The following is a 24802-nucleotide window of genomic DNA, read 5'->3' on the forward strand; positions in this document are numbered from 1 at the left end:
ATGTCATCAGATAGCAGTACACAGAGACTGGTGCTTTCAGAGTCTACAGAAGCTGTGGTAGGAAGGAGTCTTGGGGCTCAGCCAAGACTGTGGGCAGTCAACCTACTGTGGGCAGGTAAGTAGGTGACCCGGGACCATAGCAGAAAAGTGACATTGCTAGGCCCCCTTCCCACTTGTGGGTCCTTTGCTTTTGCTCCTGTGCTTCTGGGATGCTCCCTTGGGGCCCAGGTATTCCTTCAGACCAGGGACCCAGCTCAGGGCTGGGCTACAGATGGAATTGATTTAAACCTTGTCAGACCCAGTGTTACCAGTGAGTAGCATTGCCCTGGCCCGATAGTACACACTCCAGGCAATGAAGTGTGTAGTCTCCATAGCCCGTAGCTCTCCATGGCCCATTCAAGCTTGGTAAAGTGTCTGCTTTACAATACAGACTTGGAGCCCAGTGTAGTGGTGCACGCCTGTCATCTTAGCGCTTGAGAGGTGGTGGTGGTGGGGGGGGGGTGAGTTTCCAGCTGGCATAAGTGACATAGCAGGACTCCATTTAAAAACAAAAACAGGAACTAGGGATGTCACTCATTGGTAGAGCACTCATTTAACACACAGGAAGCCTTGGGTTCCACTGTATAGAACAAGAATGGTAGTACATGTATATAAAACACTCCGGAGGTGGAGGTAGGAGAATCAGAAGTTCGAGGCCATCCTCAGCTACATAGTGAGCCAGCAATGTTAGATCCAATTTGAACTTTAAACCCGGGGAGGTCTGGCTCTAAACAGTTTTCCCTGCCTTGTGGTCTGTCTTCTGGTTTGCCTAGTGTTCTTATTTCTCTTGTTCATTTGCTTATCCTTCTGGGCCTGGCCCTGCCCTCAGAGCACCAACTGTTAAAGCCAGCAGAGCCTGTTCAGCCAGAGCGTCCTGTTTTGTTTTAGGTATATAGGTGTTTTACCTGCATCTGTGTCTGTGTACCAGTTGTGTGCCTGGTGCGGTGGAGGCCAGAAGAGGCTGTCCAATGCTCTGGAACTAGAATTTCAGATGGTTGTGAGCCACCACATGGACGCTGGGCTCAGATGTGTCTGTTGGCTTCTGCACACCTTTTCACTAGTTTCTTTAGCTCCTGTCATTGAGCAGCCACCATGGCCAGCTGCCTGCAGGTGTCCAGACACATGCGGTGACAGATGTGACTTTCCAGAGCTTACATCCATCCCATGGGGTAGCAACCAAACAAGCCTGGTCATGGGTCGAGGCAGGTGACTGCTCGAGAGTCTGTGAGTTAGAGGAAATACTTGGGGCGGCATTGGGGAGAGCAGGTACCAGGCTGTGGACTCTGAAAGAGCCGTTGGGGGACCTATAGGTGTACGGTAAGTCTCAGGGTGGAGGCCCGGTACTTCCTAGACAAAGCCCACTCACTTACATTTTGTTATACGCAGTGTGATCTGTTTATTTCAGTTATCTGTTCCCATGTCAATCAGCTCTGTATCCCCTGAGAATGGTCACTTAATACTCAACTAGTGATGTTCTGTCAAAGGGTTTTCCTTCAGTTCTTAGGACTTAGGATCTCAGTATCAGGGCAGGCAGGGCCATTCCCCACCACACTGGACTTCAGTCCTCTCCTTGGGAATGGGGAAGGGAGGGTATCAATAAGAAGGAGTGCTTGCTCAGCCTGGCCTCTCCCTGCTCAGACTCAGAACCGGGGCAAGAGGATGAAGGAGGGGGCACACATCAACCGCTCGCTGCTGGCCCTGGGCAACTGCATCAACGCCCTCAGTGAGAAGGGTGGAAGCCGCGCTCAGTACGTGAACTTCCGTGACAGCAAGCTCACACGCCTGCTGAAGGTAGGACCCAAGCTGGAGTTGGGAAGGGTTACCACAGCTGGCAGTATCTTCCGGAAATTAACTGTCAGCACAGACAGAGGCTCAGGGCATTAGTCTGTAGAAGCTGTATGTGGTCACTGCCTGACTCCCTGTCACCCTTCTGGGTACAGTCCGTCCTTACGCTCATGCCCCTAGTAACAAGGAGCTCGCTACTTCCCAAGGCTGCCAATCCCGTCATGGGTAGCGATATATAACCTGGGAAAACGTTTCCTTAAGCTGATCTGGATGCTGCTGAAGTAAACAAATAACCAAGCAGTAAGCAAATGTCTCTACATCTGTTCTCTTGGTCTAACCTGTTCTCATCAAAGCAACAGTTAGCGGGAAGCCGGAGTAGATTCCACTCTATCCTGAGGGTCTCCTTCCCAGGCAGTAACTTCGCACTGGTTCCCAGTATCAACTACCCTTCCTGGATCTCTGGTGGTGCTGGGGGAGGGCTGGGGCCACTGGTTGGGTGGGTAACATGTGGCTCCCATCAACCCAGTTCTGTGATCCTCACCGAGCAGGATGCCCTGGGAGGCAACAGCCGCACAGTGATGATCGCCCACATCAGCCCGGCCAGTACCAGCTTCGAGGAGTCAAGAACCACACTGCTGTACGCCTACAGGGCGAAGAACATCAAGACAAGGGTGAGTGAGTAGGAAGGTGGTCCGAGCAGTCCCTAGACCCGCATCCCTTAAAATAGCCAGGTGTGGCGACATATATCTGTGACACTTGTGCTGGTCAGCCAACCGAGGCATTGAGAGACCCTACCTCAGAACAGGGTGAGCTGGGCCTCATGGTACAGGCCACATGCTGGAGGCAAAGGCAAGTGGATCACTGTGAGTTCAAGGTTAGACTGATCTGCGTTAAGAAGAGTCAGGCCAGCCAGGGATACATGGTAAAACCCTGCCTCAAAACTAATTAGTTAATTATTAAAATGTAAAAACAAGATAGATGGTGCCTGAAAGAATGGCACCAGAAGTTGATTTCTGATTTCTACATGCACGAGAACATATATGTATACCCACATGAACATGGATCTCCCCAGCACACACAATCAATGGTAGCAAGTTACTGGTGGGAAGATTTCTTTACAAAAAAAAAAAAAAACCTGATAAATTATTTTGAAATCTTTTATTATAGTAAGATATACATGGAATGGGGCTGGAGAGATGACTTGGTGGCTAAGAGCACTGGCTGCTCATCCAGAAGTCTTGAGTTCAATTCCCAGCACCCACATGGCGACTCACAACCATCTGTGATGGGTTCTGATGTCATCTTCTGTCTGATGCTTTCTTGTGTCACACACACACACATGCAAATAGGGTGCTCATTTACATAAATAAAGACATCTTTAAAAAGCTATACATGAAAGGAAGATTTTCATTTAGAAATTCCTTTATTCCATCTTCATTTAGTGTATACATATGTGTGCATAGATGCATGCCAGGGCAAGCACGTGGCGGTCAGAGAACAACATGTACAACACGTGGGAGTCAGCTCTTCTTCCACCAGCAGCTCTGGGTCAGCAGGTTTGGTGGCAATCACCTTTTCCCACCGAGCCACCTGTCTGACCACCCAAATTCCATTCTAATCATCTTGAGTCCATGGCATAGCAGCCTTGGTATAGCCATAGTGTGTGGTTCTCAGAGCCATTGCTCAGCGGCAGAACTTACATGCCTCGACAAACCCAAACTCTGTCTCCATTAAATACGGACTCCCACCTCTCACCAGGCCCTGCCTCTACCAGTATTTTTTTTTTCTCCTTCTAAGAATCTGACTCCTCTGGAGGCTGCATAGAGCCCACCCACACAGGATATTTCTTCTGTGTCTGGTTGGATGCACTGAGCCTCATGTTCTCAAAGCTCCCCTGTGCTACAGTGGGTGTCCTTTTTGAAGATGAATAGTGCTGACATGTGTCTAACCTGCCTCCTGCCCCTACCACGGGCCACACACATCCCAGGATGTGGCCCAACACATTCGGAGACAGCAACAACACTGGATGCCCCATCCTTGTGTTGTTATTTCGTTTCTGTTGCTGGGATAAAATACCCTGACACAAGCAATTTAGAGCAAGGTGGGGGGGTCTCATTTTGACTCACAATTCCATGTTATAGTCCATTGTTGTGGGAAAATCAAGGCAAAGGGAGAAATAAATAAATGCATGCATGCATGCTTGCTTGCTTGCTTGCTTGCTATGCTCATCTCAGTTTCTCCATTCTTATAAGTTCAGGACCACCACCACCCCCAACCTAGGGAATAGTGCCACCCATTCCAGGCACCATTAATTAACTAAATTAAGACAATTCCCCACAGACATGCCCATAGCCCAGTTCAGTGTACATAATCCCTCTTTGAGGCTCTCCTCCCAGGGTGATTATAAATTGTGTCCAGTTGACAAACCTAATGACCCCTGATAGTCTTGAAGTACCTGTCATCTCTCAAGTCTGTCCCTTCTTGCCACGCCTGACCTTGGGCACTTGTCCTCACCATCAGGTCAAGCGCAACCTGCTGAATGTCTCCTACCGCATCGCACAGTACACTGATGTCATTTCTGACCTGCGCGGGGAAATTGAGCACCTCAAGTCAAAGATTGAGAAGCAGGATAAGGAGAAGAAAAGTGACCCCAGCGTTCTGGATATCCAAGGTAGTGCTGAGTGCAGGCCCCGATGGCTCAGTGCCCTCTCCTCCCCAGAGCACCTGCGCAACATCCAGGTTCCAAGGGCCCATTGCTTCTCCTGGCCCAAGGATGTGGCCTTGACGACTCTGATTATCTGCATTCACAGTGAGCTCATGGCCCTGCCAAGGGTTTTGTTCTTGTCTCCATAGGGGTCTCGAGCTGGCTCCCGTGACTTGGCTTCAAGATATGGAAACTAAACTATTTAATGTTGTTGTTGTTTTTGAGACAGTGGTTCACTGTGTAATCTTGGATGGTCCAAATTCACAGTGTAGACCAGACTGGCTTTGAACCCACAGAAACCCTCCTGCTTCTGCTTCCTGAGTACTGGAGTTAAAGGTGTGTGGCCCCCACATCTGGCTCTTATTTTTTAATTGACTTTGATTTTTTAAAAAAAAAATATTTATTTATTTTATTTATATGAGTACACTGTCGCTGTCTTTAGACATACCAGAAGAGGGCATCCGATCCCATTACAGATGGTTGTGAGCCACCATGTGGTTGGTGGGAATTGAACTCAGGACCTCTGGAAGAGCAATCATTGCTCTTAACCACTGAGCCATCTCTCCAGCCCAACTTTAACTTTTTAAATTTTATTTTATGTATATGGATATTCTGTCTGCATGTATGTCTGTACCCAATATGTATGCAATACCTGAGGAGGCCAGAAGAGGGTGACAGATCCCCAGGACTGGAGTGATAGATCGTTGTGAGCCACTGTGTGAGTGCTGGAAGTTAAACCTGGGTCCCTTGAAGAAAAGCCAGAGATCTGAAATATTAAGACCTCTCTCCCATCTCCAGTCTTCTTTGAGATGGAGTCTCATTCTAGACTTGTAATTTAGCACTTAGACTATGCTGGCTGGCCAGCGTGCCCTAGGGATCCACCTGTCTTTGCCTATCCATGTTCCAGGGCTAGGATTGTAGATAGGTGCTACCATACCTGCCTTTATGTGGGTCCTAGGGACTGAATTCAGGTTACAGAGAGCTTGAGGCCAGCCAGGGAGCTCCCTTTCCCTCTCTCTCTCTCCCTCTTTCCCTCTCTCCTTCTTTCTCTCTCTCCCTCTCCCTGTCTCCTTCCCTTTCGCTTTCCCTCTCTCCCTCTCCCCCTCTCCCTCTTCCTCTCTACCCCTGCCTCTCTCTAAGAACAACAACAACAACAAAAAGAAAACTTGCAAAAATAGACTCTAGAGACATCTGTGTGGAGCTGGGAGATGACCCAGTCACTGCGAAGGCATGAGGACCTCTTAGGATTCTCAACAAAACAGCAGGCCATTTGTGGTGGCTCACACCTTTAATTCCAACACTCAGGAGGCAGAGACAGACAGATCTCTGTGTGTTTGAGGCCAGCCTTGTCTATAGAGTGAGTTCCAGGACAACCAGGGCTAAACAGAGGAACCCACAGACCACATTAACATGTACACAGACTATATACCCATAACCCTCCACCACCAAAGGACAAAAGTACCAAAGTCAAGTCCATTAGGCATGTGCACACATTCTTTGGTTTATGAAGATAAGTTTTGCCATAATTTACAAAAGACTTCTAAAAATCAATAAAAATATAAGCAAGTAGCCCAATGATTAGAAGTGGGCAAGATGCTTAATAGACAATTTACAGAAAAATTAATTCTATTTTCATTTTATTTATTATTTATTTGTGGTGTGTGTGTGTGTGTGTGTGTGTGTGTGTGTGTGTGTAGGTCATAGGACAAGTTGCAGGAATCAGTTCACTCCTTCCACCACGTGGGTTTTGGGGATTGAACTCAGGTTGTGAGGCTTGGCTGTAGGCACCTTTACCCACTGAGCCATCTTGTCAGTCATGCAGAATTTAATTGACAGATGAGAAATCTCTAATGCTTTAGGAAACATGAGTGTAAGCAGAAATCACTTCTCAGACTAATTAAAAGGATAATGCTGGGGATTTGGGATACGTATTAAGTGGGTAATATATCAATTGGACAAAGCCAAGGCTTTTCAGAGAGAAGTGAGACCATTATGTACGCGCCACCCATCCAGCTACTCAGCCACGTGTCCTTCCTCCATCCATCTCTCCACCCACCTACCCATACCTACCATCCATCCATTCACCTTCATATGCATCCATCAGCTATTCATCCACTCACACATCCATTTATCCACCCACCTATCCCCCATCCATCCATCTGCCTAAACACACACTCATCTTCCCACCAACTGGGGAGCCATTCATTCATCCCTCTTCCCACTTATTCATCCATCCATGCATGCATCCATCCATCTATCCATCTACACATCCATCCATCCATGGATAGACTTTTGTGAGGATGGATGGATGGATGTGTAGATGGATAAAGTCTATCCACTTATCAACCTATACACCAACAATTACTTACCCATCTATCCATCCGCCCATCTCTACATCCCCCCCAGACACCAGCCCTTCCCATACCCCCCAACCCCTATCCATCCACACATGCCCATGGCCCCATGGCCATCTTGCTGGGTGAGCATAGAGTTCATGCCTATGTGACTGCCAATGCTCCTGGCTGAGCCGTCCCCTTCCCCACCTGCAGTCACAACCCCCCATGATGCAGAGGAGGACAGTCGCCTACAGATGAACAAGATCCGGGCACAGCTTATTGGGGCTTTCAAGGAGCAGATGGAGATGCGGCGCAGCCTGGTGGAGCTGGAGAATACCAACATTGAGCTGCACATAGACATGTCTCGCCACCTACTGACCATTGCAGAGTGAGTATCCTGCTGCTGGGCACAGCATATCCCGAAAGGGAAGGGAAGTCAAGGAACTAAGTAGGCCACTGGTTGCTACCATCTGCCTGTCCCCAAGAAGGCAGGTGCCCTGTCTTTATTCCTCTCCTGTCATGACACTATTGGTAAGCTGGGCCAAGCGTGAGACACTTCTAGATCCCTGGGACCTCTTATGTCTGAAGTCCAGAGCTAGCCCAGGGGCTCAGTAAATATTAACACAATCTTTTTCCCACTGTCCACTTACCCATATGTGTCCCTGCTCTGAAGGCAGAGTGATCCTGTGCAGGGAATAGCTGGGGTGCACCTGGAGGTGAAAGGGACACTGGTAATTATCATACTGGGACAGCAGGTGTCCCTCTGAAGTCCTGGAAAAACCTGGATACAGGTCATTCACTTAGGGGTGACTTCAGGCAGCATTGTCACTCAAAACCTGGCTTTCATTCACCCTTTCTCTTGCTTCTCCCACAATTCCCTTCTTCCCCTCCCCTCTTCTCCGCCCCTCTTCACTTCCTCTTCCTTTCTCCTTCTCTTGACCCTCTTTGCTTAGAACAATGTCTTGCTATATAACTTAAGCTAGCTAGCCTCAAACTTGTGATCCTCCTGCTTCAGCCTCCCGAGCGCTGGGATGACAAGTGTTTATCAGCACACTTTGTCATCGTCATCCTCATCTTTCTTCTCTCCCTTCAACTACACAAAGAGCATAGTCCTCACACCAGAGCTATTGTAAACACTAACAGTACACTCACAGTGTCTTGCCCTTTCTGGCCAGGCGTCTGCTCGCTGAGATGTCTTCCTCAGTCTTCCTTTCTGGCCCAGTTTCCATGCATCCTGTTTAGGCTCAATGTGGTCCCCTTGCTGGTCAAGCCCAGCTACTCCTCCTAGTGTCCCTGGTCACACAGCTGTCCCCCAAGGACAGCAAGGACCGGAGAGGCATGTTTTCTCAAGAGGTAGCTATGGCTGACTCTGGCAGGGAATATATGTAGGAAGAACATGAAGGAGAACCGATTCCTCCCTTTCCTTATTTTGTGCCTGTGAGGAGGCTTGTAGGCCTAGAGCACCCTGGGTGTGTGAGGCTCTGAGCTCAGGCACAATTGACCCCTGAAACCCGTGTCCTGGTTACAGCTGGGAGCGGGAGAAGACCCACCACCACGCGAACATGGACAGTGCTGAGAAGGACAAGGAGCCAGTGGATGCTGACGGAGAGGAAGTCGAGGCTTCGGAGCCCTCAGAGGTGGCTCTGGCCAGAGAGGAGGTGAACCTGCTCTTGACTGAACAGCAGAAAACAGCAGCCCTCAAGGTGAGGGAGAGGGATGCAGCCCTCAGTCATAGGAACAGTTTATTATCTGAGCCAGGCAACTCTCTGAGACATTGTCCAGGGCTGAGATGAAGCTCGGTGGATAGAGGTTTGCTTACAAGCATGAGGTCCAGGGTTCCATCCGCCGCTACAGGTGTGGTGCCAGACATCTGCACTAGGGAAGTAGAGGCGGGGAAGATCAGAAGTTCAAGGTCATCCTTGGTCAGCCTGGATTCGAGAGGCACTGTCTTTGGGCGGGGAAGAGCTGACTTTGTGTGAGCTGTTTGTACAATAGCTGGCTAGCTAGTAAACTCAGTTTAGGAAACTAACAAAAGGCTTGCTTGAGGAAGCTTTGGGGAAGGAAGGGTCAGTGATGGCAGGAACGGAGCAGCTCCTTAGCTAAAAGCTGCCGGGTGTGTCTGCAGGAAGTGGGAGAAGCATCCAGCAATGTCAGGTTGTTAAAAGCAGGAGGCTTTTAGTTCTCTTAAAGGCTATGTAACCAAAGCAAGTAGCCCTTCGTGTTGTCTCATCTGCCCTCAGCAGTCGGAGCTCCTGTCACCTCACTTCAAATGAGTGATTAGCTTTTGTACAACTTTGTTTTTATTTTGTTTTCTGAGACAGGGTTTCTCTGTGTAGCCCTGGCTGTCCTGGGACTCACTCTGTAGACCAGGCTGGCTTTGAACTCAGAGATCCATCTGCCTCTGCCTCCCAAGTGCTACCACACCCAGCTCAACAACTTTTAAAAATAAGATAGATGCCTCTTGTCTGAGTCTGAAGAGTATCAAGTAGATGGCATGAATCTCAAGGGGGAAATTCAGATATCAACCCGTGAAGGAGCCTGCAGTGCCAAGCCTGCCACTCAGGAGCCCGCAGAGTGAGCCTGTCATTCAACAAAGCAAGTGATCAGCTGAGTAAAGCAAGGCTTGAAGTGTGAGCTTGAGTCCATGTACTGGGGCTTCAGTGAGAGCTGCTATGTCCTGGGCCCTGAGCCCTGATCTGAGGAGAGACAGGTGAGAGGAGCAAGTCACCAGAACAGGTGTGAGTGGGCAGAGGAGGGGCCAACTCAGGATGCCGTGGGGAGGGGAATGGAAGAGGGCTTCAGGGGAGTCCAGATAGTTGGGGAGGATGGAGGGGAGGCTGGATGGAGGGGAGTTGGAGAGGACTTCAAGGAGGATGCTTGGAGAGCAGTTGGGAGGAAGGCAGTGGAGTCAATCCCAGAGCATAAGAACGGTGGCAGAACACAACTTTCTCAGCTGTTATCTGCCCATTCCTTGGGGACCAAGACTCTGAGCCTGCAAGGCAGCCCAGAGCCCTATGCTCTGGCTCTCTGGGGGCTCTGTGGAGTTAGTTGAATGGTATGATAGTTTCTTTGCTGAGTCATCTGAGCAGACTTCAGGATGAAAGGCTACAAGTTGCTGTGAAGGTTGTTTTATTGGCAGGGTCAGCATCTCCCTCAAGTGCACACACACTCAGACACATGTGTGTGTGTGCACGCACCCTTGTGTGTACATACAAACAAGTATGTATCCACAGTTATGTACAGAGAGCTGGGGCCTTGCCTGGTGGGAGTACAGAAGCAGGCTACAGGCTATAGGCAGGTCTTGAGGGCTCTCCGTTCATTTCATCCAGGGTGATCAGGTCTGGAAGTCTGTGGGACAAGCTGGGCCTGAGCTCTCCCTGATTCCCCTCACATGCTGCGAGAGAGTCAGGACCCAGAGTGTGGCCCACAGCTTTGTGGTAAGGGGCACCCTGGAGGCATGTCACAGTATGAGGTGGGTGGCTCTGTTTCCTGGAATTGAAAAGGCAGTTTGCCACTTACAGGTCCCAGTGGGAGGAATCTGCCATTCCACACCACACACAGCCCCACGCAGGAGTACTGGGGCGGGTCAGGAGTGAGGAGAAGCGAGGAGAAGCGAGGAGAAAAGGTGGCTAAGAGCCCCATTGTGGTTTCTGCAGGAAGGAGCAGATGGGCTGTACTGTAGACAAGCTCATCATGACCTTGCATTTCCCTAGCAGCTCCTGACTCACTCGGAGGCTGCAGATGTGGCTCAGCTGGTAGGGCTCCAGGTTCCATCTCCAGCAGCGTATCAACTACACTTCTGGTGGTGCACACCTGTAATCCCAGCACTCTGGAGGCAGGAGAATCGGAGGTTCAAAACCACCCTCAGCTACATAGTGAGTTTAAGGCCAGTCTAGGCTATGTGAGACTCTGGCTAAAAAGGAGGGCGAGATGAGGAGAAAGACTGATCCGAGTTCAGGTTGAGGAGTGAAAAGAGTTTATTCAGGGTTCCTGAGGGTGTGTACTCGAATGGCCACATTTTCCATAAAGTTGCCAGCACCCTGCCTACCGAGCTCCTAGCACCTTGCCTACCAAGTCCTAGCACCCTGCCTACCGAGCTCCCAGCACCCTGCCTACCTAGCTCCCAGCACCCTGCCTACCTAGCTCCCAGCACCCTGCCTACCTAGCTCCCAGCACCCTGCCTACCGAGCTCCCAGCACCCTGTCTACCAAGCTCCTAGCACCCTGCCTACCAAGCTCCTAGCACCCTGCCTACCAAGCTCTTATTTTCTTTAGAAAATAATTATTTTTAAAATTTTTTATTTATATGTCTATATGTATATGTGTGTGTGTGTGGCAGGGGGGAGGTACATATGCATGTAAGTGCCAGTTTCTGAGAAGACCAGAAGAGGGCATCAGATCCCCTAGAGCTAGAGTTCCAGGTAGTTGTGAATCAGCAGACTGTAGATGACTACAGAGGACAGAACTCACATCATCCTCTGTAAGGGCAGTATGTGCTCTCAACTGCTGGCCCATCTCTCCAGCCCCAAATCTCCTGTATTATATGGCTCTGAGATTATGGCAGAATTCCTGCACACTTGGGTTTTGAACCAAAGCAGCGTGTCAAAGCAGCAGAGGGACCATAGGTTCACACAACACACTGCACAAACAGAGCCAGCTCTAGGAAGGTCCTGTGTTTATATGTACTCTACCCTTGCCCTTACCAGGGATTCTGCTGGTCTAAGGGAAACACTGACCATAAACAGGAAGAGTGGCTTGTTTGCTGTAGGTTGGCACACAGAGCAGCTAGACATCTGCTTGTTGCGGGATGAGGCCACTCAGACTAGGATTCAGAGTACATTCATTGTTCTGTTTGGCACTGCGAGTTCTGGTGCCCCAGCCCTGTCCCTGGGTGCCTGGCACTAGCTCAGGGTGATTAGGGCACTGAGTGGTAGCTATGGGCTGTGGGATCTACCCCTGAGGAGTGGGCTCTGCACAGTTGGGTTTGCACTTGAAAAACAAACTCTCTGGTGAGTTGCTTGCTGTATCCAGAAGCTGGCTTGGTCCCTCCAGGGTCACCAAGGCTCTATACATAGATAGGTTAAAGCAGCAGGATTTTGAAGGCAGAAGATTTTGGTTAGACCTGGGGATGGAACTAAGTTACTCTTCTTGTTGCTGGGATAAAATGCCTGACAAAGCAACTTAAAGGTTTATTTTTGCTCACAGTCTAAGGATGCACAGTCCATCACCGTGGGAAAGGCCTGGCAATGGGGCCATGAGGCAGCTGGTTACATTGTATCCACAGAGGCCTGGCAATGGGAGCATGAGACAGCTTGTTACATTGTATCCACAGTCAGGAAGCAGAGAGAGATGCATGCTGGGGCTCAGCTTTCTCTATTTCATACAGTACAGAACCCCAGTGGGGCTGGGGGGGTGGCCCATGTGTAAGGTGGCTTTTCCCACTTCAAATAACCTAATCAACATAATCTCTCATGAGCATGGCCAGAGGCTACCTAGTTTGCATTATTGCTCACTTGTGTCTTCTAGGTAATTCTAGGTCCTGTCAAATGGACTTCATCAGTGTTAGGCTTATTGCTAGGGCTGATTGCTCCACGTATCGTGAGGATGACTGACTGGTGTCAGTGATGGCCCTGACTCTCCTTGTCTTTCCCAGGCTGGGCTAGAGCAGCGCCTGGCCCATGCCAAGCAGAAGGCCTCACAGATGGAGAAGTTGCTGCCCAGGCAGGTGACCAGTGAGGACCAGCGGGAGGTCCTGCAGCTGCTGTGCAGGGCTCACGAGCTGGAGGTGGAGAACACGGAGCTCCAGGCTGACAACCTATGCCGCAAGAGCCTGCTTTGCCAGAAGGACTTCGTGATCCAGCGCTACCACCAGCACCGGCTGCTGTGTGAACAGCTCATCCAGGGGCAGCGACAGCTGATGCAGGGTGAGGCCAGCTTGACGTGTAGGGTCAAGTGATTCTGCAGTCTAGGAAGAGAAACCTCAGGGCAAGGGCTGGGGAAATGGTTCAGACAGCAAAGTGTTTGTTATACAAGTGTGGGGATCCAAGTTCGAGCCTATAAACTCATTAAAAAATTGAGCATGGTGGTACATGCTTGTCCTTGTGGATGGCCAGGTGGGAAGTTCCAGGCTAAGTTCTACAAAAGGTAGATGGTGCCTGAGGAAGGATGCCCGAGGTTGTCCTCTGACTGCTACCCACATGTAGGCATGCACACACACAAAAACAGGAGATGGAAGGGCTTAGGGACACAGCTCATTGTTAGAGAACATACCTAGTGAACTTAAAGCCCAGGGTTCAATTCCCAGCACAATAGATAAACCAAAACTTTGTCTGAAAACATAGGACAGTCCCTAACTCCCCAAGCACAAACACCAGCCTGCTTATTGTGGCTGGCTCCCTGTACCCATTCATCCCTCCCACCCTCCATCTCTTTAATCTTCCCTTCTTTCCCAGGATGCATTGTTTAACTCAGGCTGTCTTCAAACTCTCCTACTTCAGCCTCCTCAGGGTCTAGGCCTGGACTTTTTGTGTGTTTCTTTAGGTGTTTTGAGACAGAGTCTCACTGTGTAGACCAGGCTGGCCTGGGACTCATGTAGACCGGGCTGGCTCTTTTTTTTTTTTTTTTTTTTTTTCTTAATATTTATTTATTTATTTTATGTATATGAGTACACTGTAGCTATCTTCAGACACACCAGAAGAGGGCATCAGATCCCATTACAGATGGTTATGAGTCACCATGTGGTTGCTGGAAATTGAACTCAGGCCCTCTGGAAGAGCAGTCAGTGCTCTTAGTCTCTGAGTCATCTCTCCAGCCCTGAGGCTGGCTTTAAAGACACAGAGAGTTGCCTGTCTCTTTTCTTCTGAATGCTGGAATTAAAGGCCACCTTTCCCAGCCCTGTCTTCAGTTCTTAAAAATATTTTATTTATTTTGCATGTGTGTGTATGCATATGTGTGTGTTTGTATGTGTGACATGTGCATGTGGGTGCATGTGTGAAGATGAGAGGTCTACATCCAAGTGCCTTCTCGTACCTCGTACCACCTTGTTTTTGAGACACAATCTCGCACTGAACATGGAGCTCACTGAGTCGGTGAAGCAAGCCCCAGGGACCCTCCTGTCCCTGTCTCTGTCTAGATTTAAAGTCACACACTGCCACCATGTTCTTCTCTTTCTCTCTGAGACTGGGTCTCATTGTGTAACTCAGGCTGTCCTCTGATACACAGTCCCCTGGCCTCAGGTTCCTCTTAAGAACAGGGGAGCCCAGTCATCTTCCTGACTGTGGTTTTACCCGGGTGGGATGGTTCCTGTGAACACAATCATACACTATATGACCTTTGGTGTCTGACTTCCTTCACTTAGCACAACACGTTTTAGGCTCATTCATGTTACAGCAGACACCACAATGTCATTTGTTTTTGTAGCTGAGTCATAGTCCGTCACGCGGACAGCCTGTGTCCACAGACTCATCTGTTGGTGATGCTCCCACCTGGGGCTGTTAGCAACAATGCTTTGGAGGACATTCATGTTTAATTTTTTTCTCTTCTTCCTTCCTTCTTTCTTCTTCCTTCCTTCCTTCCTTTCTTTCTTCCTTTCTTTCTTTCCTTCTTTTTTCTTTTTTTTCTTCTTTCTTTTGGTTTCTCTATATTGTCCTGGCTGTTCTGGAACTTGCTCTGTAGACCAGGCAGGCCTCAAACTCAAAGATCTGTCTGCCTCTGTGTCCTGAGTCCTGGGACTAAAGCTCTACACCACCACCACCTGGAGATAGCTAGATGATATATAGATATATAGATAGATAGATAGATAGATAGATAGATAGATAGATAGATTTTTTCAGTTCTTTTGGGGATACGTTCCAAAAGTTGGCCTTTTACTTTTAGTTAAATTTTTATTTTCACTTTAGAATCATTAGCAGTCCTTTCTTCCCATCCCCCTTCTCTTCCTTTCCTGTTTTAGCAATGCTGGAGATAGAAACCAGGGCATCACCTGTGCTAGGGCATCATCACCTGTGCCAGGGCATCACCTGTGCCAGGCGAGCGCTTGCCATGTCCAGCCCAATACTATTGTGTTATGACTGAAAGTGGTATTTCAGCACAAATAGAAAAACGATTTTAAGCTTCAGCTGAGGTGTGGCTTGCTCGATAGTAGTGTTTGCTTAGCATGCTCAACATTCTGGACTTGCCAAGTGTAATGGTGTATGCATTTAATCCCAGGAGTCAGGAAGGAGAGGCCGATGGATCAAGGCCACCCTGATCTACATAGTGAGTTCTGAGCCAGCCAGGACTGCACAGCAAGCCTCTACCCACTAATTCCTCAGAGGACCCTAAACTCTATCTTTAATATCACATACACAAAAATATCACAGTAAATTAAAATAGGGCTTGGGAGTTCCAGGACAGCCAGGGCTACACAGAGAAACCCTGTCTCAAGAAAACATATACATATATACGTAAATTCACATATACATACATTCACATATACACATACATATACATATTTATCATAGGGCTGGGGATGCAAGTTAGTTGGCACATTGCTTGGCTGGCATTCATGAGACTCTGGGTTCCATTCCCAGCACTGTATAAACCTGATGGCTCACATCTGTGATCCCAGCACTTGGCAGGTACACATAGGAAGATCAGAGGTTCAAGGTTATCCTCAGCTACCTAGTGAGTTCAAGGCCAGCCTGAACAACCTGAGACCCTGACTCAAAAAATAAGTTAAAATGGGTGGAGATTTAAAGACAGTTTACTGGAGAAGAAATGGTCTACCTAGGAAGCCTCCCCCTTTGAACACTTTAGGAAGGGTGTTGCCTTTTTGGTACACGGTAGGGGTTTTCATGTGCCTGGGGTGGTGTGTTCTAGTGAATTCTGATGGCTGCTCTCTTTGCTTCCTCAGATAATGGCATCTCAGCCCCGGAGCCTCTGGAGCAACAGTACCGACTCTACTCCCGGGAGCTGGGCGAGGGCACGTTGGACCGACTGCTGCTGCAGCTCTCAGTAATGTCCAGCTCGCTCCAAGTGAGTCTCAATTCCCCACCTCTGGCTAATGCCATGGTCAACGACATCCCATCATGCTCTGCTCTAGGCTAGCCTGTGCTGGGCTGTTCTGGGCACCAAAGGAATGGAGAAGGAAACTAAGACATCCATGTACCAGGTACCCTGGGTCAGTTGCATGTGGAGTGTGTGCCGAGCCCCAGGCTGCAGACAGAGCAGGTCCAGGACCAGGGGATGAGCTGGGGAGATGGCTTGGTCGGTAAGTGCTCACTGTGCAAACATAAGGACCCAGCAGCTGGATGCACTGAAAAAAGCTGAGCAAGGCAGGATGTGTTTGTCATTCCAGTGCTGGAGAGGCAGAACTAGGCGGATCCCTGGGGCTTGGTGAGCAGCCATCTGTGCTGAATTGATGAGATCTGGGTTCAGCGAGAGACCCTGTCTCAAAACAAAACACCTGAAGTCTACTTCTGCTATCCACATGGACTGTTCTCCTACATGTGCATGTATACATGAACAAAATTCACAGTGCACACATGTGCACACACATGCACACACACACACACACACACACAAACTAGGTGAATCTGGCAGGTCTGAAGAGCACAGCCTGTCTAGTGAGCTAATGGAGCAGGGTCCACTGGAGCACTAGGCAGGTGTGGGTGCTGCTCCCTGAGGTGAGGCCACCTCTGCTCTCTCTCCTGTCACGCCTCTAGTCCTTGAAGAATCTGAGGTGGTTCAAAGCTGGGGAGGAGGAAAGGGAATCCTGCGCATTGGCAGGTGGAGAGGCCTTACTGTCTCAGAGACTCTGGGATGCACCCTCTGGGGAACTCAGAGAAATACTTGAATTTCTGGCCCCTCCTCTAGAGTCTGGCGGCTCCTGTTGGGAAGAATGATTTCACTTTTTTTTCACTTTTTTTTTTTTTTAAAGTAGAATATTTTTGGGAGAGAACATTGAGGCAGGGTCTTATTACATAGCCCAGACTGGCCTGGAACTTGAAACCCTCCTGTCTCAGTCTCCAAGGTGCTGGGGTTTGCATGTGTGAGCCGTGCCTGGCTCTGATGTTTTACAGCAGTTTTGAACTCATGTCATACCAGAGTTCCCTGTGACCACGTATCCCAGTCTGCAACTCCTCTGTTGCCAACATCCCTCTCCAGAGAGGGTCTGTTTGCTGCCGTCAGAGAGCCCGCATCAGCCCATCGTGCCCCCTCAGGACACAGTTTACATCTCACTTCACCTCCATTCCTAATTCTGTGGGTTTGCAGGTATTCACCGTTGTAGGACCACACTCGGCTGCGTATCGGCCCAAAACATCCGATGCTCTCCTGGTTTTCCTTCCTGCTCCACTGGTCCCTAGCACCCAGGGATTATTTGTTGGTTAGGTTCCTTTGTGATGCTGGACATGAAACGCAAGGCCTTGTGAATGATAGATAAGTATCCTACCACTGAGCCACGCCCCAGCCCCTCACTGGGGGATTCTAGGCAGGGGCTCCTGAACCATGCCCCAGCCCCTCACTGGGGGATTCTAGGCAGGGGCTCTACCACTGAGCCACACCCCCAGCCCCTCACTGGGGGATTCTAGGCAGAGGCTCTACCACTGAGCCACACTCCAGCCTCTCACTGGGGGGATTCTAGGCAAGTACTTTGTCATGAACCTAATGTCTAGTGGTTCTTCTTGTTGTTATTTAGATTTGTGTGTGTGTGTGTGTGTACCCCTGGCATTGGAGTTGCATGGGACTGTGACCTGCCCAGACATGGCTGCTGTGAACCAGACTTGGTCCTCTGTCAGAATAACAAGTGCTCTCAACCTATGAGCCAACTTCCATCCCCCAATCCTCTGGGCCCACATACCTGGTTTTTGTACCCATGTCTCTTTGCAGTTTGTAGTCTGGCGTGGGATCTGTGCTTCTTTATTCACCACATGTCCTTAATCTTTTCAATCTGGAAGGGTCCGTAACTTCTCTGTCCCCCAGGCTGACACTTGAGGGTGCTACTGGGCTGGTCTGCAGAATGGCCCTGACTTGGTCGGGCTAGACTGGCATCTCCTCGTGATGAGCTCAATGCGCTGGTTGTCATGATTACACATAAGTAATCCTGTCTGTACATAAGTCTGTACGTGCATGCATGCGTGACTCAGGATGCCAAGGATGAAACTCAGAGACTTGTAGGTAGCCCTACCATTGATCCCTGCCCTGAGCCTCACTGTTCCTTTCAAAGAACCATCTTTGGCACATAGTGACAACACAAGCATTTGGCTTCTGTGAAAATCTTTGCCCAGCACATTGGGGTCTGGGCTCTGGTTCTCAGCACAGGGTCCCCTCACACACCCCTGGACACCTCTAGTGTCAACTTCTTCAGTTAGATGCCCAGCTCACAGGCACCTCTAGAGTTCTCCCCAGTATGGCTAAGTGGGCCCGTGGGCAGGAGACTGTTTGTTTCACTTATCAGAGTGAGCCTTTAGGCCGGGCAGTGGTGGTGCACGCCTTTAATCCCAGCACTTGGGAGGCAGAAGCAGGTGGATTTCTGAGTTCGAGGTCAGCCTGGTCTACAGAGTGAGTTCCAGGACAGCCAGGAATACACAGAGAAACCCTGTCTCGAAAAACCAAAAAAAAAAAAAAAAGTTAATAAACAGAGTGAGCCTTTCATCCTCCTTTCTCTGATGACACCACACACTTTGACAGGTGTGTTAAAGACTTCTCAGTGTCTGGGGGTGTCAGTGTCATATCTCCTGGCTTGCTCAAGGCTCATGGGCAAGCCTTGCTAAGCCACCAGCTGTACATGCAGAGTTCTCTTCCTTGTTTGGTTGTGGAATGTGAACACCAGAGGACAACCCCACCATGGGCATGATTCCTCAGGTGCTGACTACCATAAATATAGTCTCAGGTGGAGAGAGCGCATGCATGCTTCCGGGTACTCAGTACGTGTCCCTTTTTACAGTCCAGGACCCAAACCCAAGAAACAGTGCTGCCCACTTTGAGGCCGGGTCTTCCCACATCAATGAATTGTAATCGTGAAAACCCCACAGACATGCCCACAGGCCCCCCTCATCTGGACGATCCCTCATTCATACTCTCTGCCCAGGTGATTCTAAATTGTGTCACAAATTGAATTGTGACAATTCAAAACAACCACCACAATCTCTTCTCGCTCTTCTCTTTTTGCGTGGGAAACCATGCATAAATTTTATCATTGTTTTCTGGACAGGGTAGTACTAGGGGGTGAATTCAAGGCCTTGCATATTCTAGGCACGTGTTCCACCATCCTTCTGACAATTCTTATTTTATGTATTTCTGTCTGTTTTGAGCCAGGGTGTCACTATGTGGCCCTGGCTATCCTGGAACTCACTATATAAACCAGGCTGCCCTCAAACTTACAGAGATCTGCCACCTCTGCCTCCCGAGTGCTGGGTGCAAAGGTGTGCGTCACTAGGACTTCCATGCCACCAAACAGATCACAGCACTGTGAGGGCATTTCCATCTTCTAGAAACTTCTCTTCCTCCTGAATCAGAACCCTCCGCTTACCGACCACTAGCTCCTCTTCCCTCCCCAGCCCCTGGGACATTGTAATACCGTGCTCTGCAGCTTGCCAGTTCCAGAAACCTCCCACAAATGAGAAGGGAGTTTCCCCTGTTCCCGTGATGAAAACAGGTTAAATAGCTCCAGCTGGTGCTCCCTGGCTCATGGCTTCCCCTGAGCTTCAGTGCACCAGTTTTCCCATGGTCCCTCAGAGACCTTCAGCTTGGTGACAGTCTCTGGTGCTCCCAGGTCCTGACTATGCTTCTTTCCTTCCAGGATGGCCCCATTATAAACGTGTCACCCCCACCGACTGAGGAGAGCAGTGGAGAGCCCCTGGGTGACAGGAGGGATCTCCCGTGGGGTGCCACATTTGAGCTGCCTCAGACGCTCCTAGAGAGAGACAGGTGGGCATGGCGCCTATGCTCGAGCAATGGGAACAGGTCCCAGGCGGGGCTGAGGCTGTAGCTCCTGTAGTTTTCAGGTAACCTGCTGATGCTGCCCCACAGCCAGGGGCTCACCTCAGAGCCCAGCTTCCTCCTCCGGGGCCCTGACTCATATTCTCCTCCTGAGCTTGTCTTAGATAAATGAGGTACTGAGGAGATAACTCAAAGGGGAAAATGAGGTACTGAGGAGATAACTCAAAGGGGACTGCCTTGCAAGTCCAGTGGCCTGAGTTTTATCCATAGAACCTGCACAAACTAGGTAGTAGGCAGGATGGCATGCATGCATTATCATCCCACTGCTGAGGAGGTGGAGGCAGGCAGACACCTTGGGGCTCACTGGCCCAGACAGCCTCACCTGCTTGGGTGAGTTCTGGGCTCCATTTCAAAAAAAAGCAAGGTGCACAGTGCATGGAGAAGGACAGTTGAGCTTGTCCTGACCTTCGCATGCCAGAGCACATACATGTCTCTGCCCCATGTGTGTGCACAAACATGTGCCATTCCACTGAGTGATGGCCCTAGTCCCTCCTTGGGGGATTCTAGGCAGGTGTTCCTGCTGAGCCACAGTCTGAGGGTACACTCCCTTATGATGAAGAAGACATGACTTCTGCCATTAAGAAGCAGAGAAAGATGGATGCTGATAGTCAGCTCACCTCCTCCTCTTTATTTAGCCCAGGACCCCCATGGAATGGTATCACTCAGATTTAGGAGAGGTCTTTGTTCCTCAATTAATTCAGTCTAGATGACCCTTTACAGACATGCCTAGACATTCATTTATATGGTCATTCTGCATCCCATTGTCTTGACATCCAAGACTGAACAGCTTAGCATGTATCCATCTTAAATAGAGGGCAGAGCCTGTGCTGTGCCCCTGGTTACCCATAGTAGGTGACCGGCATGGGTGAGCCAGCGTGGCCCCAGCCACAGCAACATAGCATTTTGCCCAGTAGTGTGTGGACCACAGTGCTCTGGGCTGAAGCAGCAGCTGAAGCTGATCCTAGCTGCCTAGTCTATGTCAAAGGCGCCAGGGGTTCTAGAATGTCTCCTGTTTCATCCACAGTGATGGGAACAGGTCCTCAAAAAGCACTCCCTTGCGGAGGCTTGGAAAACAAGACTCTCTTCTCCCTCCGCCGGCCCTCCGCATCTTGCTGACACCCCCTATGCTTGAGGTTGGTATTCAGGGTGCTAGCTACATGGGAGTCCTCTTTCCAGCTAGATTGCACGGGGAGGGACTGCTTCTGGGGTCCCATAGTGTCTGAGGGTGGCCTCTGCTTTCTTTCACAGAAGCTGAACGCTCTAGGCTCCAAGAGCCTGCTCTCCAGGCTGCAGCCCACGGCCGGCTTGGAGCGGAAGACCCCGCAGCCAGCAGGAGAAATGAGCAGCCCACCTCTGAGTGCCCAGGCCCTCAAGGAGATGGCCCTGGGTACCAAGAGCATTGCTCTCATAGCAGCCAGCCGGCGCTGCAAGGTGTACGACAAGGAGGGTAGCTGCCTGGACTCCAGGGACCCCAGTCCTGCAGACTGGAGGTGGCCCCATGCCAGCCCCAGCAGGGACCGCTCTCTGGATAGGAAGGCAGGAAGGAAGCGGTCACCCTCATTCACCTGGAGCCTACACCAAGTATGTATCTGTCTGTCTGGGTGCCAGGGAATGGCTGGGACAGCAGCAGAAGAAGGCAGGGAGGGCAGATGACCACTCACACTGCCACGTGTGGTTGGGATCCCCGCAGTTGAGATAGAAGTATGTCCATTCCAAACCAATCCTTCCCGGTGCTGACCCAAACCCACAGTGTCCTTCTGTGTTTTGTGCAGTTATAACGCTAGGAATGCAGCTCTGTGACATGAGAGCTTTCATGTGCCAATCATATCTCCCTTCCTTTTCCCTTTCTTCCTTTTGTGGTACTAGTGATAGAACCCAGGAACTTGCAGGAATTAGGCAAGAACTCTACTTCTGAGCCACGCCCCCAACCCCTTACTGGGGGATTCTAGGCAGGGGCTCTACCACTGAGCCACACCCCAGCCCCTCACTGGGGGATTCTAGGCAGGGGCTCTACTACTGAGCCACACCCCAGCCTCTCCCTGGGGGATTCTAGGCAGGGGCTCTACCACTGAGCCACACCCCAGCCCCTCATTGGGGGATTCTAGGCAGGGGCTCTACCACTGATCCACACCCCAGCCCCTCACTGGGGGATTCTAGGCAGGGGCTCTACTACTGAGCCACACCCCAGCCTCTCCCTGGGGGATTCTAGGCAGGGGCTCTACCACTGATCCACACCCCCAGCCTATCACTGAGGGATTCAAGGCAGATGATCTACTACTAAGCCATGTCCCCAGTCAGTACTTATATTTTAACTTAAGGAATGGGTCATTGGTTGGCTTCAGAGCAAGTTCCCTAAGTAGCATGTGAGAGTTAATTCCCTGTGTCTACACTACCATCTGTTTTTGTGCTTCCAGTGTTTGGTGTTAGCTAGTAACTGAGGGCCTGGCCAGCCTCTATTCTGCCTCTGGTGGCCAAAGCCCCAACCTCTGCTGAACACAGGGTATTTACTGGCTTGAGAATAATATGAAGGCTGGATATTGCAATGCAGGCTTCTAATGCCACCAGCATTTTACCAAGCTGTGGCTGGAGGATCATGAGTTCAAGGCCAGCCTGGGTTGCATATTGGAATCCTGTATCCCAAACACTAAAACTAAAAATCAAGAAAGAGAAAAGCAAGTGATAAGCTGATTTGTTCAATATAAAGGAAGAGAAGAAGCTGAAGTCATTGGCAAGGGGAGAAGGGTGGGGAAGAAGCAGCAGCAGCGGTGGCAGCGGCAGTGGCAAGCTCCTCCTTTTAGTTATGAAGGCAGGAAAAGCGTAGTGTCCCAGTTAGAAGACAAGAGGGTTCTCTTGCTTGGGGAATGTTTGCTTTACTCTCCCACTCAGGGTTTCCCTGATTGGTTGAAGCCCTACCCATGCAAGGGAGGGCTATATCCCATACACTAACGTATGTATCACACACCCTTGAAAGCTCTCTGTCTTAGGGTTTTATTGCTGTAAAGAGACACCATGAATATGACAACTCTTATAAAGAAAAGCATGTAGTTGGGCTGGCTTACAGGTCAGAGGTTTAGGCCATTTTCAACGTGGTGGGAAACATGGCGGCATGCAGGCAGACATGGTGCAGCAGAAACTGCTGAGAGCTTTACATCCTGATCTGCAGGCAGCAGAAGATCGTGCCACACTAGGCCTGGCTGGAGCATAGCAGACTTTAAAGCCCTCTTCCACAGTGACACACTTACTCCAATAAGGCCACACCTACTCCAACAAGGCCACTCCCCATGAGCCAAGCATTCAAACACATGCATCTACGGGAGCCCCACCTGTTCAAGCTATCACGCCCTCCATTAGGGAAACGGGGAGGAGTAAGAAGACTCCAGCCATTTGTTATTTTGGCACATAGTAGTGTTTAATGAGAATGACCTCGACATCTTCACACTCTGCTCTTCTGTGTGCCTTTTCCCAATTGCAGACGCTGGAGAAACATCAACCCTCTATGGAGCATCCATCCGAGAGCCAGCTGTCCCCGGCAAACCTCCAGCCACCAAGGCCGACAGGGAAGAGCTTTTTCCCCGCTGTCCCTGTGGCCTCCAAGATGAAACCCAGCCTCAGTTTTCACACGGGTAAAGGGTCAAAGAAAGAGAAATAATATTTTCTTTATCTCAAGCCATACAAGCCAAAAGCTGGGGACGGTAACCACCTGCTGTCTATGGTTTTGGGTTGAGTTTTGGTTTTTGTTTTTCCTTAATTGATTGTTGGGTGGATGGAGCAGTGAACTGGAAAGTCAAGGTCCCTCTGACCATCTCCTCATATCTGGATGCAGAGTTTGTGTCTATATAAGCCAGTTGGGATGAATCTGAGCTGGTAGAGTGGCTGCCTAGCATGCCTGGAGGCCTAGGTTCCATTCCCAGCACCACAGAGGTGTGTGGTGGTGCACGCCTGTGATCCCAGCACTTAGGAAGTGGAAGCTGATCAGAGATTCAAGGTTATCTTCAGCTATATAATAGATTTGAGGCTAGCCTGGGCTGTGTGAGACCCTGACTTAAGTAAAACAGAGAAACTCTTTTTTTTTTTTTTTTTTTTTTTTTTTTTTTTTTTTTTTTTTGAGACAGGTCTAACCTAGTTGTGAGATACTGAGTAACCTTAGTTGGCTGGAACTCACTTTGTAGATCAGACTGTACTTGAACTCACAGAGATCCACTAGCCTCTGCCTCCCAAGTGCTGAGACTAAAGGCATGTACTACCATGCTCAACCTGAAACACTTTTCTTCCTCTTCCCTTTCCCCTTCCTCTCCTTCTCCTCTTTTTCTTCTTCCTCCCCTTCTTCTCTTCCTCTTCCTCCTCCTCCTCTTCCCCTCTTCCTCCTCCTCCTCATCCTCTTCCTCCTCCTCCTCATCCTCTTCCCCTTTTCCTCCTCCTCCTTCTTCTTCTAATTTGTTTTGACAAACATTTTGGTATGTAGCTGAGACTGTTCTTTAGATTGTCATCCTCCTGCCTCAGCTTCCTGAGGTCTGGAATCACAGGCAGCACTGTTCTGTTTACAGATATGGGTTTCTACAATCACAATTAGTCTGTAAAGTGCCACATAACCTTGAGCAACCACGGAAAAGCCTAGCACTGTAATGTGCATCTGCTGCCCCAGTAATGGGGGCAGAGTCACAAAGCTTTATAGCCAAAGGCATGACACCTCTAGGTTTGGTGAGAGACCTGAAAGTGACACCTAATATCAACCTCTGACCTCTGCACTCATGCAAAGCTGCATGCACACACGGGACAAAGCACATTGGCACCAGGTGGTCAAGGATTAAACTCCTTGCCTGTGATCCCAGCACTCAGGAGGCTCACACATTAGGATCAGGAGTAGCAGGCCAGCCTGGGCTACATACAGAGACCCTGTCTCCACAGCAAGCAATCACTGCATGCCTGTACTGCCAACTCTTGGAAGGCTGAGGTAGGAG

At 49.8% G+C, this 24802-nt stretch overlaps 1 protein-coding gene across 5 annotated transcripts in view; it reads left to right on the forward strand.

Annotated features, from left to right (window-relative positions):
• LOC143438038 (kinesin-like protein KIF19) overlaps window positions 1-24802 on the forward strand; it is a 49806-nt gene that overhangs the window by 19235 nt on the left and 5769 nt on the right. For all 5 annotated transcript variants that reach the window (XM_076923510.1, XM_076923513.1, XM_076923511.1 and 2 more), the window contains 11 exons: window positions 1678-1830; window positions 2373-2495; window positions 4345-4495; window positions 7078-7252; window positions 8393-8567; window positions 12517-12787; window positions 15757-15878; window positions 19645-19772; window positions 20869-20977; window positions 21093-21425; window positions 23317-23467. In XM_076923510.1, coding sequence (XP_076779625.1) covers window positions 1678-1830; window positions 2373-2495; window positions 4345-4495; window positions 7078-7252; window positions 8393-8567; window positions 12517-12787; window positions 15757-15878; window positions 19645-19772; window positions 20869-20977; window positions 21093-21425; window positions 23317-23467 — 1891 coding nt within the window. The remainder of the gene's footprint in view (window positions 1-1677; window positions 1831-2372; window positions 2496-4344; window positions 4496-7077; window positions 7253-8392; window positions 8568-12516; window positions 12788-15756; window positions 15879-19644; window positions 19773-20868; window positions 20978-21092; window positions 21426-23316; window positions 23468-24802) is intronic.

Source organism: Arvicanthis niloticus, chromosome 24, assembly GCF_011762505.2.
Source record: "Arvicanthis niloticus isolate mArvNil1 chromosome 24, mArvNil1.pat.X, whole genome shotgun sequence".
In the NCBI taxonomy this organism is placed as follows: Eukaryota; Metazoa; Chordata; class Mammalia; order Rodentia; family Muridae; genus Arvicanthis; species Arvicanthis niloticus.